Source organism: Cucumis sativus, chromosome 6 (genome assembly GCF_000004075.3).
Source record: "Cucumis sativus cultivar 9930 chromosome 6, Cucumber_9930_V3, whole genome shotgun sequence".
Classification (NCBI taxonomy): domain Eukaryota; kingdom Viridiplantae; phylum Streptophyta; class Magnoliopsida; order Cucurbitales; family Cucurbitaceae; genus Cucumis; species Cucumis sativus.
Genome location: NC_026660.2, coordinates 1411526 through 1427223, shown reverse-complemented (window position 1 = coordinate 1427223; position 15698 = coordinate 1411526). Strand labels below are relative to the sequence as shown.

Sequence of the window (15698 nt, the reverse complement as noted above, 5' to 3'; positions counted from 1 at the left end):
AATTCTTCTTTTTTTCATATTTGGGTAGAGGAAAAGATTATTTCATAAGAAACAACTTTATCTAAGAATAAATTATAAATTAAATAAAAAATATAAACTCATATTTATATATATTTAAATGTATGAAATGACGTTGTCTCACAATTTAAATCTTTTCAAGTGTATATATATAAGAAAAAAAAGGAATTAGTCTCTTATAACAAAAGGATAAATAATTTAAAATAAATGATTGGTGCAAGTAGAATAAGATTGAGGTCATATTGATAAGCTTAAGCATCAAATAAACAATATTAAACTTCAATTATTTTTTACAAAAAGTATACCATAATTAGCTGAATATAACATTTACAAAAAATCACATTCTCATTTAGATAGATATGTGGAATATAAAATACCATATTTGGCCCACTTAAATAAAAGTCATAATAAGCACAAAACTTCACAATTAATTTTCAGCATAAGAATATATAAACCAATATGCTTTTTCCATCAAACATACTCTAAATTTTGGTATGTCAAATCAGAAAGAATATTAGACAAAGCATTTAAAAGATAAAAATCTAAGTTTCATTGGCAATTTAATGCCCTGTCAAAAAAAATTTAAAAAAAACAAACAAACGAAAGTCCACAATTTAATACAAATATAAAGAAAAAATGTAAGATAACATTTGTATTTGATGGTATAAAACACATTCATATACGAACTTTGCACTCTTACTACTGCATGAATAAGAAAAACAAATAACCAAGAAATTTAAAAAAATTACCAAATAAGAAACAATAATTGACGTAGAAAATTCCAAAAAAAAAAAGATCCATAGGTAAAAATTTGTTACAATTACATAGAATACTTCTCTCACAACGTTGTTGTTCTTCTCACATAATTAAACTAGTACACGAAGTTTAAATTGCTTCAAATTAAGGTAATTAGAACCAAGTTATAGTGTTTGGAGTTCATCACATTCTAGATATTTTAGACACGGACAACTTTTCTAATATTTTGTAAGAAAGTTAAAAGTACATCGATGGGTGAGATGTTGAATGATTGAAGGTCTTGTTTTGAGGGTTTTTTTAAAGAACTTTGTAGAGATATTTTATTAAAAAGATCAAAAGTTTTCTATCAAGAAGTCTATATGGTGATTGAAAATTACAGGAGGGATGTTATGTTTTGATTAAAACAAAAAATGCTACAAAATATTGGGGTTATTTGGGAGGTTGTGAAAGTGTCCCAATCATGTAGAGGGCCATTTTAGATGGGGAAATTTGTTGGCTTTTCATTGAATTTTATAGGGTGAGCTCTCATTTTCATTGCTGTTTCTGTTTTTATCTAATAGCATTTTTTCTTTTCAAAAATATCTAATCCAACTTCATTTGTTTTTATGGGGAGAAACTGTTTGTTTTCATAAAAGCATTCAGTGTATTTGATTGTATTTTGATTTGACCTATACTTTTGTCTATATCCTTACTCCATACCCAACCATGTTTTCAACGCAAAACAGCATTTGAGGTAAAAGAAACTTATTTTTCACTGACTGACAGGTGAAGTGCATTTGAGAGATTACGTAAGTTTGAAAAAAAATAGTAAACATCGTAAAAAAAAATATGATGAATGTAAAGTGATAAATATTGTAGCAAATGAGAGTTTTGAAATAATGCTTAAGGTAGCTAAATGAGGAATACAAAATAATAATTACTATAGCATGAAAGGTTATTATAGCCTTAAAATAATTCTTGTCTCAAATGCTACCATATATTTTTTATTTTCGGTTCTTAAAATTTATGGAAGATGTACTTTTTCGAAATAAATAGAGGTGTTCAAAACAAGAAGCGAGTTACACAGTATAAAAAAGCATAAACTTACTCTTTTTATATTAAAACTCTAAGCTCTTTAGAACAAACAAGAGATAAAATTCACAATTTTATTCGTCTAAACTCTTTTGGCCAAACAACATCATTCTCTCCAACTCCTCTAATGAATCTTATTAACATTAGTCGTGGGTCAGGTCCCTCTAGACTCTAGTACCAAACATTATATCACGTCAACATTTTATACTAATCTTCATAGTTATGATTATATGGTGTTCTTTAACTCAAATGTTGATTGTTATTAGAAAGATTTGTAAAATTGACCTAATAGTAATATGAATATTATTAACTTTAACTGTATTTTATGACTAGATTTCTTTTATATGTTTTGGACAATTTTAACTAAATAATACTCTCTCCTACCAAGTGTATTGTATTATCTTCTAATTAAAACATTAGAAATAATTCAATACGTTCTTACTGATAATTATTTGGAGATTTTTTTCCTTCTTTTAAAAATTAAAGTTTAGGGAAGTATTCTATTTAATTCCTTGAATTCAATTGCGTACGAGAAGTTCTGAAAATTTTGATTTTGGAAACTTGTTTTGGTAAATTAGATTTTATTTTAGAAGATCTTCATAAAAAGAAGTCTAAATCTTCGTTTCAATTACGGCCTGATCTTCATTTTGTTTTCTCAAGATTATTATTTCAGTTTCGTTTTTGCATATTTTTGTATATGAAATTGCCATGTGATTGATATATCACAATGTATTTGTAGAATTACCTTTGTGTATTTTGAATATAAAATATTATATTACACATTTTTCTATTGAAGGATATATCATTTCAATTATTTTTCTATTACAACTATTTGTGTTCCAATTTCTTTTTCTTTTTGTTTTGTTTCACATGTTTATTTTCTAGAATTTATTCATCCCGTTAAATTTAATTTGAATATACAAGTAACATTTATATTTACCTTTAGATATACACACATATCTATATATTTTTGTAATAAACTTGGATATATATCAATTTAGAGCATATCACCTCATGCATATTACATATTTATAACAACAGTTTATGAACCTACTAACATCCATACATTATACCAAAATAGTGTACATTGTTCTTATAATTGTCTCAATATAAAATTAAACAGAACAAAATAACTTGAGTAAATGGCTACATATGTATAGTAATGGTTTATGACTCTATTAAACCAATAATTCGGACATAAACGAAATGTATGCACATTATACCAAAATTATCTATATTAGTTATTATTCTTCAAAAGATTTGAAAAGAACAAAGCAAGAATGATAATTATTTTTTTAAAAAAAAGTTACTGGGGAAATAAAGAATAGAAAGGAGACAGTAGAAATTTAAAATATACAATAATCCAAACATACAATCATAAAAATCAACCGTTTTCAATTCTCTAATGAAACTCGTGTGTCACCTCGTCTTCTCAAGAATGGACTGAGAAATTCTACAAAATCTTCTATGGTCCAAACATAGCTCTAAAATTGAAATTTTCTTTTACAAGATACTGAAAACAAAAGCTTTTTTTTTTTCCTTTATATATATATATATATATATTTGCGTTTGTTTGATTTTTGTACAAAATGGGTGGAAAAATCCTAACATGAGTATAAATAGTCAATTTTTAAAAGGGATTTATGTAGGTAGAATAGAAAAGTATGGTATCAAAATCTCTTAAAATGACACGTGAAGTCATTTTGTTCAACATAAGTGGGCCGAACCAATATTAAAATGGGCCTAGAAGATTCATGTGCCTTTTGTGACAATCTACATCCAGGTCCATAGAAGCCCACCTTTTCCAACACAAACTATCAGACAAACACGTCAAGATTTTAATTATATAAATAAAAAGAAAGATTAGAAATTAGAATCTTTTGGAACTCAAAAACAAAATAATATTACATAATCTTATCTTAAAAAATAAAGAATTTATGATAGTGTGTGACTTTGAAATAATAATAAAGGAAAAAGTGAAAGATATTTGCTGAGAAAGTGGGTCATGTTAACGACAAAAGAGGGGAGTGGATACCGAAAGTGCAATGTGGGGGACAGAATTCAGAAAATGGCCATATCCCCAAAAGAAAAAAGAAAAAGCTCAGCTAAGTAAAAATTGATGATATTTCCACACAACATTCTATTCTTCCTCAATCAAGAATCTCACCTTTTTGAGCTGAAAATTGCATCCAACAATCCACCAAATGAAGAATCCAATTCCTTCGTCTTACTTTTTTCCTCTATCAACATACATAAATTCTTTACTTAACCAAAACACTTCCTTTTGTTGAAGGATAAGAAATACCATTTTATTTCCTCAACGCTCTTCAGATTTTTGCACTTGAAATCAGGAATTGATCAGTCACAGAATGGCTAATGCAAGTATTTCTAAGAGAGAAAATTCTTGGAATTTGATTTCTAACGGGTTCTAATGGGTGTTGTTGTTTTTCTGGCCATAGGTGGTGGAATTGAAGGTCTTTTTGCATTGTGAGGAGTGTATCAAGAAGATTCTCAAAGCCATCAAGAAAATCCAAGGTTTGTGTTTTCAATGTCTTCGTCAGAGCCTCCTATGGTTAAGTAATTCATTTGGGGTTTATTTTCCTTTCTTTTCTTCTCCATTTGCAGATATAGAAACATATAATGTAGATATGGAGATGAACAAAGTGATTGTTACAGGCAATGTCACTAACGAAGAAGTTATCAAAGTTCTTCAGAAAATTAGAAAAACTGCAATTCCATGGCAAGATGATGAACTCAACAACATTAATTACTAGAGAAATTTGGCGATTATCAAGATTAGAGAAGAGAATAAGAATTTGAATTCTGATGTTGTTAGTGATGGATGGATCTACTTTGTTGAGAATTTTGAAACTCTTTTTTATTTTATCATAATCGAAAGTAAAGACTTGGTTCAAATTTACAAGAACTAAACACAGATTCATCAGAGTTAATTTGTAACAGATCAAGTTCTAGACTCTGTACATTAAAAAAAAAAAAAAAAGGAAATGAAAAACCCTAGATCAACAACAATTCAAACTGTTTCTGGAGTTCTGATGAAGAAACGTACTCGATTGAGCGCGTGAAATCTATCTCGGTTGGTGAATCGTTCTCGGACTCACTTTCACGTTCACAATCTTGGGAGCCTTTTGAGCATACTTAGGAACCTCCGCTCCAGACCGAGCCTTCTGCCATTTGAAAGCACCCATTGGAACTAAATCCTTCGAGAATTCCAATTCTTCCTCTTCCTCTGAAGAAGAAAACAAAATAAACAACAAATTAGAAAGCTCGATTAAGAGAAGGAAAAGAAATAAACTGACTCGATGACTCGATTTCGTTTCTTACGTTGACGAGTGAAGTCGTCGAAGAAACTTTCAAGATCCGGAAGGATGAATTCTTCATTTTCACCAAAAGAAAGTTCATTTTGAGGATCTTGAAAGCGTTCTTGAAGCCAGTACTCACGGAACCAGGGGGAGGACTGGATGAGCTCCCACCACTGGTCGGAGAAATCCTCCACCGTTCTATAGGCCATGGGAACGAACAAAGGAGCGTTGGGATTCAACATGGAAACGGAGGAAGAGGAGTTTCTTTGAGTAACAACATCCATATTCCACTGGGTCGGTTGGGTTGGGTTGGGATGAGTTTATGAAGATGAAGATGAAGATGGGATGAAATATATAAAAATGAAAAAATGGAATAGGACTTAGAGTTTAGTTTTATTACGGAAATGACACTGTTTAAAAGCAAAATTGAAGATGGAATTTTGGCCCAATGTTTTTAAAAAAACGGTGTTGGATTTCTTTAACTAATTGACAGAAGTTTTTAATACTACACACGGTTTTTGGTCCCCATGTCATCTTCAAACCATAAGTAACATATATTTTTATAATAATTAATGTAAAGTAACATCTTTTTTTATTAATCTTATAAAAAAAATTATATAACAATGTACGTAACAAATATTTTTATATGTTATAATTATATAATAATGTTCATTCAATTTAGTTTTGAGTTTGTATTTCTTTTCATTTTGTTATCTGAGTTCATATACAATATTTAATTTTGTTAGAAAAAAAGAAACAGCGAACCATTTAGTTTACATTCATTTATTTACATTCGATAGTTTCAAACCTCTCATATTTTATGATTTGTTTTTTTCTTTTTAAGTTTTCAAAATTATCACATAAATATTTATTTCTAATTCCTAACCATATTTTTAAAACCCCTGTCAACTTTTAAATCCTAAGAGAAAGTTGTTTTTATTTAATTTTTTGTTAAATTTTTATTTTCTTTTACTTAAAAAATATGTAAGTTATTGCAAGAAATTGAGATAGAATATACTTAATTTTCTAAGATAGAAGATTAAAGAAAAAAAGGATTGATAACTTATATATTGGTTAATACCAGGGTCGGAACATCAATTCTCCAGTTTCAAGGTTGATTACTTAATTGTATCAATTGAACTATATTCATTTTAGCCCAACATCTCAAAACACATATCTTAGTTGATAACACATAGCTTAATTATTTATAAAAATGATTCTTTTATATATAGTCAAAGATTTTCGATTCAAGTGAGATATTGAAAAAAAATTCTGTGTCAACGAGGCATCTAGTTTGATAGCACGTTTCGAAAAAATTAATTTTTTACACTAAAATCGATAAAAGGGTTATTTTTACTTTTTGCCTGAGAAAAAAAAAATGTAAAACTAATCGAATTTAAATAAAAAAGATTACTACAACTAGTTTGTAAAAATATTTACAAAATATGACAAAATTATATATTCAAAACCTCAAAATGTGTCTTTTAAATGCATTAAATAGAAGTCTAAATAGTCTATTTTCTTATAATCTAAAATTTATAATTCAGTTTAGAAATATTTTGATTTATTTTTGTACGTAGAAAAGTGTCTCGATTAATTTTCATAAATATAATAAAATATCAAAATATTTACAGCTCAGGTAAGAAAATAAAAAAAAACGTATAAAACGGACCATTTTTTAAAATATTTCAAGTTTGACCTTACGCTTTTGAATTTCGCGCGGCTCAAATTCATTCCATCTTCCTTCTTGTCTTCTTTAACTTTTTTTTATATATATATTTTTTGAAATCGTTATCTTCTTTTTCAATCAATCTTCAATCTTATATTATTATTGTTACATGAGTCTATAATATTATTTATATCAAGGGATTATGATTGAGTCATATATTGACAACAAAACCCCTATTACTTCCATTGAAAAAAAAGTGAAACTATAGAGTTAAATTAGGTGTAGAAAGGACAAATGAGGGAAATTTATGAGGAGAAAAGAAAGTAATATTAGAAAAGTAGAAAAGTAGAAAAGAGTAAATAGTGTGTGTGTGGTTATAATGATAAATTAATGAGAGGGAGAGAGTTATTTTTAGGTTTAAATATTTGGAATAATGAATTCCAAGAATTAGTCCTCAGGGATTTAGTGCACATCCATAACTCTTATCATCACTATCCACAACTAACACACTCCACCTCATCGTTCTTATCCCTTCCCTTTTCCTTTCCTTTCCTTTTGTTTTTTCTTTTCCTTTTCTACGCAATTTCCTTTTTCCCTTCCCCTTATGTACCAACCCTAATATTTACATACTACTTACTACTTACCACTAATTAAATTCATATCTTATTTTAATTCCTTTTATATAAAATAACATTTTTCATGAAAGAAAAAACCTGAGGTAACAATCTCTCATTATTTGACTGCACCATCCAGTACTATGTGTTTCCAGTGTGGTGTCTTCATATTATGATTTAATGGCTTCTTTAAAATATGATTGAAAGGAGTCTATATGGTGAACATAATCACAATATTCATATTTACTCCATTGCTCCCAATATTTTGCATCTCCCCAACTATGACGGGCCCTCAACACAAATGGAAATAAGAAACTATGCATTATTTTGTCTTACTTTTAAATATAATTAAATAAACAAAAACATTTACAAAATACATCCTGAAATAGACTAAATAGTAATATACCTTGATTTTTTACTTATAAATTGTGATATTACTTTCTTTTCTCCATTGGGATATCACAAGATGAAATTCATTTCTTTCCAACTTTAGGGTAAGTAGATGAGTGTTCTCTTAAGTGGTGTCTCTTGGACTTTAACAAAAGGTCCTACGCTCTCTATGACACGAGAGAGGCTTCTGTTTATTAGTTGAACCATGAATATGTTGTTCATTAGAGGAGCACTAGTATTTAAGGACTAGAAGTAACTCAGCGGTAAAACTATAATGCTTGTAGAGCACATGATCTAAAAAATGCACCAATGCTTATAAAGCATGCACATTAATGCTTGTATACATGAGGTCAGATATATTTTTGTATGCCTTTACGAACTTCATTCTATGCTTTTCGGTCAAACTCTCCCATAGGCTCTTAAGATCTTCCATGTTGTTGTTGACAAACCCTAAGCGACATGTTTGAAGAAGCAAAATTTCCAAACTCTTAGGCCAAATCATATTTGACTCTTGATGCAGTTTCTCCTACCATTGGGCCACACCTTTCCATGAGTCTTCACTATAATTTTTTTGGCAAATAGTTTAGGTGTATGGGTATCTACCATCCTAAGATCGAATATAATAAAAGATGAGTATAAGACATGGAATAGATAAAGAAAAATGTTAGGCTTATGTTAGGCTCAAGTAAATTAGTGAGGTTGTTGCTAACACCTTAACTGACCAAGGTCCCAACCATTGCATAATCATTCTCAATCACACAATCAGATTGAGCGATTGTGCTAGCACAAAAGCATAAATTTTTTTATCGTCAACATTACTCCACTCTCAAATGTAAACCTAATGGGTATAGTCCAGGTAGAGGCCTTATAACTACGTGTGAAATTGATAAATATAACAAAATATATGAATTAATAAGGTAAACAAATAAGTGAGGTTAAATGTAAATCCTAGAGGGTAAAAGGTCTCAATTTGGTCATAATATTCTCATGAATTCTATGACCAAATCGAGTGAGGTTATTCACATGTCTACACAAGAGCATAAATTCTTCGAAGGTCAACATTAATTCATCCTCGTTTTTTAATCTTTAGGTAAACTCGAGTAGGAGACTTGTGCATGTGTGCGAAACATCAAAGCAACACACCAAATAACATTAAAAATCAAAACTAGAGTAGAAAAAAAATTGGAAAGTCAAACTCTCAAGGTGGAACTTCAACTCCCAGATGGAGTCGCCAAGCCGTCGCCACGTACCTGCGACGACACAACGACTGACATCCTTAAAAATGTTAGTTTTAAAACAAAATAAGAGTCGCCACTAATCTTTATTTTACAATCATACCGTCGAAATAAAATAAAGAAATTTAAACTTTTATAAAAAAGAAGATGTCAACTAAAACTATAGTTGAATTCAAAAGTAATTTGTCTTAGAAAAAAGTGTTAGCACCCCTGTGTTTTTTTCTTTCCTTGTTCCTTCAAAACTTAAATTGAAAATTTAATTTAAAAATTTTCTTAAAAAGAACAGCTTTTTCATACTCTTGTAATATCACCAAAATTGCCTTTTATGAACTACATGAGGAATAGTTTACAACTGAATTGTAAATGAGAAAAATGAACCCAGAGAAATCAAATCGACCTCTGCTGTGTCTCTCTTATATGCATCCGGCTTTAATTTTACAAGTTGTCTCGGATGGGTAATGTGAGACTGTATCACCTTATTGATTCTTGAACTCATCTGGGCTTGTTTGAGTTGCCTCTTCAGTGACATGACATCCCAATGCAGCAGGATTAGGAGATTCTTGCACTTGGTAAGAGGGCGATTCTCGAGTTTGTAATCCTGTAAACCGTGCAAGATCGATCCATTGCTGCATGTTTCAACAGAGAGTTAAGAATCCAGCTTAGTCCAAAAAAACAAGGCAAAACAATCAATTTGTAAGAATATGGTTTTCAACGGATCTAAATCATAAGTATTTGGTGTGGAAACTGGAAAGTAGTCTTCACAAATGACACTAAGTGAGCATTTGTGGCGTTGACTTTGTTATAATAGTCCATGGTTACTATAGTCATATAGTCGTATGTTATAATAGTATGTGTTTGAATGGTAAATTATTCTAGTTTGGTTATAATAATTTGTGCTTGAAATATAAAATATTTTAAAGTAAACACGATTAAAGAAAGAGAGAGAGAGAGATGATGAATAAAATATAGTAAACATTGTAACAAATAGATAGTTGAAGCAATAGTACTCTAGTTAATTGTAGGTTATAATAGTTGGTTGAACACCAACTACTGTAATTTGAGTCGTAAACATGGAGTAGGTTACCAACTCTTATAACTTGAGCTCCAAACATGATGTGAGCTATAATAACCCACTCCACCGCCCCTAAATAAGTACTTTAATTTATAGATAAAGTTGGTTCGCTTAACTCATTGAAAGCAAATACAACAGTAAAATAACAGTCTCCTTTAGATAAAAAGTAGGTTATTTTATGAGTCTTTTCCAAAATAGATGAAGTTAGAGCGTTGCGCACCTGAGTACCCCAGTAAGAGTTTAATGTTCGAACAACAAATGAGAGCATATTTACAAGTAATATTTGAGAAGAAAATGCATCAGAAAACCGGTGCTCCACTATTCCAGCAATTATCTGCATTACAAGATTGTGCATCAGATGTTAGAAATGGACAAGATTAAGATGCAAGACTATATAAACCGATTGAAATGGAAAACAAGACAAGTGCACTGGTCATATATAATTCTCAACAACTTATCCACACAGTACATTTCTGATTTTCTACATTAAAATCACCCAAACATAGATAAAAGAAGGCAAATGGAAAGGAGTCGCATATGTATTTTGACACGATACCAAGTAAACAATTACGAATATTCCATTATACATACACATAGACTCACAAAAATGCATACACAAGTTCTATAGGCACATATGGCCAAAATGGCTCTTAAATTTGCCTTAAGATTAGTTATGGAACGCTTTAATGGATACCACATTCCCTAGGTACACAAAAAAGAAACTTGAAAATAAGAATAAAATGAGTATTTCAAAGAATAATTAGTCTTCATCAACATATTTTAAGTGTAACCAAGTCTTCTGGCTACCTGATATCTTAAATTTGCTGATGTTCCCAAAAAGCACCCATAGACGGCTGCGGTTTTAAGTATTGGAGATCTCTTATTTCGCTGCTTATTCGCCAGGGCTGGATTGAGGAATTTACGAATAGTAAACAAAGCATTTGAGGAAGCCACGGCACCAATGCTGGAAATAAAGCCAACACTAGCAAGTTTTAAGCCACCAAAAAGAACAGATGCGACCCTGTGGCTGAGGTTCCAATTCTTTCCAGCAAGGTTTTTTTGGAAAGCATTATCTGGGATAGATCCAATGAGACCTTGTAAGATATCAGTGCTTCCAGATACATCGATGTCATCGATGGAAAGGAATGCCAGGGTCGGTGCAGGAAGCCAGACAGTAAAAAAGTCAACAACTGCACCCCTTAAGGTATCCGTAATAACGTAATCAAGTTCCAGGAAAAAGTTCTCTTTTCGCCTCTCATATTGTGCTAAAAGAGTAGTTGTTAGCGATATGGCTTCTTCTATTGCTAATCTATGTAAAAATTTAGGATCTGCCAACAATCTTTCCCTGAAACCCTGTGCCAAAGTAAGATGAAGATGTAGTAAGAATCAATGGAAGATTTTAGCAACGTTCCTAATTTATAATTGGAGTTTCTTATTGAGTTATAAAACAACTGCTAGAAGTAGTTTTCAGAAAGCAACTGAACCTGGAAACGATGTGTAAGTTCTGAAATTAAAGGATATTGCTCCAAATCAAAGAAGTTTTGCAACACCTCTGGTGATACTACACCCAGATCCAACCCTTTTTGGATATCCTGAAAGTATTCCATGATATTTATTTAGTAGAATGTAGCACGTATGCAAATCAATAATTAATTTCTAATGCTATTTAGTAAAACTCCATTGTTTCTAGTGTGCCTCCATTTTCCAGATTCAACTATTGAACGATAGAACAACCAATTATTTCCCCCCAAAAGAAAAATTAAAAATAAACTGAAAAGACATGTTCAAACACAAACTTTTGATGATTGAAAAGTTAGAAGATACCAAACACCATGAACAAGCTTAACAAAGGCATAATCCAAAATAAACGACTATACACAGAACAACTATAAAAACCACAAGATTACCTAGGTCCAAGACTACAAATTGCTGTGCAACAATCCTATAATTAACAAGCCCAATACTGGAATGCAACAATGGTATAAAGCAGTATCAATTTGGGGGCTACGGCCTTTATAGTTAGGTCAAGGCCAAAACCATCCCACTTCTTCTTAACACACCTTCATGCTTTAACCTAATCACAACCATCTACTTAAAAGACTACAGTGGCAACCTACACGGAAAATAAATGATCATACCAACTTCCTACTAAGAAGGGGCTGGCACGAATTGTCTAATTAGTTTAGGTGCATGCAAACTAACTGGAGCACCAATCATCCAAAAAAAATGATGGTATGGCCCGCTAGGTAAAATATTTGCAATGGATTGTCGTGTTTCAAGTACATGATAAACTGGATAACTCAAATAATCAAATGAAAATTTCCAGTAACAAGAGAGTACAGCCCGGAACAATCAATCATTGAGCTAAAACACACATTAAATGAATAGCAAGTATCTGGAAGAACAGTAAAGTTCCAGGCGCACATATGCAATATACTTAAACAAACCACTTATTCCATGTTCCCAATTAATAAATAGAAAATAGTAAGCACAAAGAATTGTCTAAACCTAATAGTTCCTTAAGTCCAAGAATTAAAATGAAGAATTTATTTTCCATCAAGCTAACCTGGGGAAGGGCGTCACGCTTTCTTCCAGCTGCATTCATAACTCTAGCAATTTCAGCACGGTCGAAACAGTTTCTGCTGCAGGGCCTGGCAGCAGAATACCACAAGAAATCTGCGACAGGCACTTCACCCTCTCTACGCATTTGTTGTCTTTCAGGATCAAGTAAAACAACTACTTGGTTTTTCTTTGGTACCTTTCTTGAAATTCTTGCAGGCAGGCCAGTGCCTCTAGATCCATAAGCAACATGGCTCGCACCTGTCACAACCACTAACATACCAGTTCCTCCACCATCCTGCATAGCTTGTAAAATAATTTGTGACATAGCATATTCTTCAACTACTCTTGATTGAGCAGATAAATATGAACTTGGACCAAAGGGAATAGGTTGGTAAGAAGAATTCAGGTCAGCTGAAGTTCTACGTGATATAGCCGCGAATCCAGAGATGAAACCTGAACCAGCTGGTGGAGCAAATACTTTCCGATCAGCTTTGGAAAGTCCCCTGATACCCTCTGCTTGTACAATTCTCAAAACCTATTGATATTGACATAACAATATGACTTTCATGTATGTGGAAGAAAGCAAGATCATACATCAAAGAATAGCAAGGACACGAACATTAAGTACATAATATCTTTTGTACAAAATTATTCAGAAATCTTTTTCATCACAAGTATCATCATATTGAGCTTGCACCTACGAAATGAGCAATGTTGGCAAGAGTGGTAATCTTTTGTAAAAACTTGTACAAAGAGCCAAGGGATCTCTCTACATCTCCATAGTGGTACAACTATATTATCTACTTCGAGTCGGAATATGCATATTTCACTCTTAGCTTCTATCTTGAAAGCCTTAATAACAATGAAGGTAATGTCTCAACAATCTTCTCTACTTCTAACCCAATATGGGATTATCAATAATCTTTGCATCTCCAAGTACCAAACCACTGACATGACAATAAATCTGTTCACCGCAGGCTTGCTATTGAAAGAGGTATAAGGCTAATGGAATCCTTTATAGGCTAAGTTTGTTGCTGATTGAGTCGAATCGTAATCTACAGTTCCCAAGAAAAAAGACAACGAATCCGTGAAGAGTAAAATCAATTACCTTGAGAGGTGTACCGCAAGCAATAAGACGAACTCCATTTACACGACAGTAACTTAGAAGAGGCTCATACTCCTGCCAGCGCTGCGGTGGCCAATGCGCAGTGTAAGATTTAAGAGTTTCTCCATCAATAGTTTTGTCAACGTACTGGTTGAGCTGCTCCTGCAAATCAGAGGGAAACGCTTCCAGAGCTAGAGACAATGTCCTTTCACTTTCACCGCACCTTCTTTTCAAGTTTTTCACAATTTCAAGCTCCAATTCCTTATCGTCTCGAATCGGAACTTGTTCGGCTTCTCCTAAATAGACTACCCGAGCATTCATTATCTTCTCCCATACTTTACTCTTGTCCTTCCCCACGGCTAGCGGCTCTCCAATGACAGTCGCATCGTAAATCCTCGAAGTAATAACTTCCTCCTCAGCTGTCGGGGCAATAGGCGACGGTGACGGTGATGTCACCGCCTCCACCACCGGAGTTACAGTCTCCGAAGACTTCTCTTCTGCTCTGACAACTGCTGATTGTAGAAACCGAGCGCCAATCACAATTAATGGAACACCGAGCACGGCTCGTCTCGTACTGAGAATCTGCCCGGCCGATTTCCTCCCTACATCATCAGAACGCACAGAATCTTGTTGTGAATCCTGGAGGCAGAGAATAGGAAAACTTGACCTGGAATTCTTCCTGATTGGAAAAGTTGCGCAGCTATTTCTCGTTATTGAAATATCTCCGACAAATCGATACTCCGCAATCGAATTTCGCCGGTGACAGACGGTGGAACTGGCGTGTACAGGTCCACCCGTAAAGCCACCGTGAACATGGAGCTTCATTTCGGGGCGAGGGCGTGGCAGCTGTCAGTTCCACATCGTCACAAAAAGAAAAAATTAGCACACGAAAATTTTCCCTCACCAAATACAACGGGTGGTCTGGCGGAACTGTTCATTCATTTTCTACCTCCAAATTTTATATTTTAATATTTTCAAATCACATGTGAATTTTAATTATATTTTAATAATTTTCTCCAAATATATATATTAACTTGGTTCAAATTACAATAAAATAAATATATAAACAAACGCCTATTTATAAAATATAACAAAATTTATTCAATTTTTTTAATGGCATGTTCAACTTTTATTTTATTATATATAGTAAATAATCTTCAAATTTTTTTACTGTTCTAAAGATTTGTTAGAAGGAAATAAAATGATGTATGATATTAATGGATTTACTTTCTAAAAAACATAACAATTACTCCATTCTCTTGATAAAAGAGAAATTACATTAAATGATAAAATTATTTTAGAAAATAGTTTATGACACCTACTTTTTATGTATTACGAATATTGTAAAATGAGTGACATCAAACAGTTATATAATCATAAAGTTATCAGCTTTTAAATTACTATTTTTACAATTTATAAAATATAGTGGTATGAGTCTTATTATCATAATTCTTTTTACAAAGTCCTTCATAAAATATAATATTTTATAAATAATTTTAATGGTTTTTGCCATTTTTATATAATTTTCCTAATTCTTATTTAATATTAAAAAATAAAACTAATTTATAGCTCTACAAAATCTAAAAATGAAGACGTTGGAAACTAAGTGAATAATTAAATTAGTGGAGGGAATGTCTCGAGTTAGAGGAGGATATTTGGAATCTTTAGCAATCATGTATTAAATAATAATAGACAAATAAATAAATAAAAGTTGTTATTTATAATAAAAAGAAAATGAAAGGAGTGATGAGGAAATTGGACACGTAATCCAAAAAGCAAAGGATAAAGATGACAAGCGGATATACAGTCAGAATATTGTGTGGTTGGAGAAGTTGGGAAAGCCGTTTGATTTTTAGAGCACCTTCGCAACTTGTTCATTGTTCTCA

The 15698-nt window shown here is 31.9% G+C and overlaps 3 protein-coding genes across 3 annotated transcripts; 1 reads left to right on the top strand and 2 right to left on the bottom strand.

Annotated features, from left to right (window-relative positions):
• The first annotated feature begins 3810 nt into the window (after window positions 1-3810).
• Window positions 3811-4846, top strand: LOC101220580 (protein SODIUM POTASSIUM ROOT DEFECTIVE 2). Its single transcript, XM_004138360.3, has 3 exons — window positions 3811-4223; window positions 4305-4380; window positions 4471-4846. The coding sequence occupies exons 1-3, from the start codon at window positions 4215-4217 to the stop codon at window positions 4617-4619; spliced, it is 234 nt and encodes a 77-aa protein (XP_004138408.1). The 5' UTR covers window positions 3811-4214; the 3' UTR covers window positions 4620-4846.
• Window positions 4698-5501, bottom strand: LOC101220185 (protein EARLY RESPONSIVE TO DEHYDRATION 15-like). The gene is given in 4 exon segments (NM_001308884.1): window positions 4698-4940; window positions 4942-4958; window positions 4961-5092; window positions 5188-5501. Coding segments are annotated over 4 exon segments (420 nt in total). The 5' UTR covers window positions 5450-5501; the 3' UTR covers window positions 4698-4931.
• Window positions 5502-9304: 3803 nt separating this feature from the next.
• Window positions 9305-14738, bottom strand: LOC101220818 (protein RETICULATA-RELATED 5, chloroplastic). The gene is made up of 6 exons (XM_004138361.3): window positions 13816-14738; window positions 12712-13242; window positions 11630-11737; window positions 10953-11498; window positions 10366-10479; window positions 9305-9699 (listed from the first exon to the last, which is right to left on the bottom strand). The coding sequence occupies exons 1-6, from the start codon at window positions 14635-14637 to the stop codon at window positions 9550-9552; spliced, it is 2271 nt and encodes a 756-aa protein (XP_004138409.1). The 5' UTR covers window positions 14638-14738; the 3' UTR covers window positions 9305-9549.
• Window positions 14739-15698: the final 960 nt, after the last annotated feature.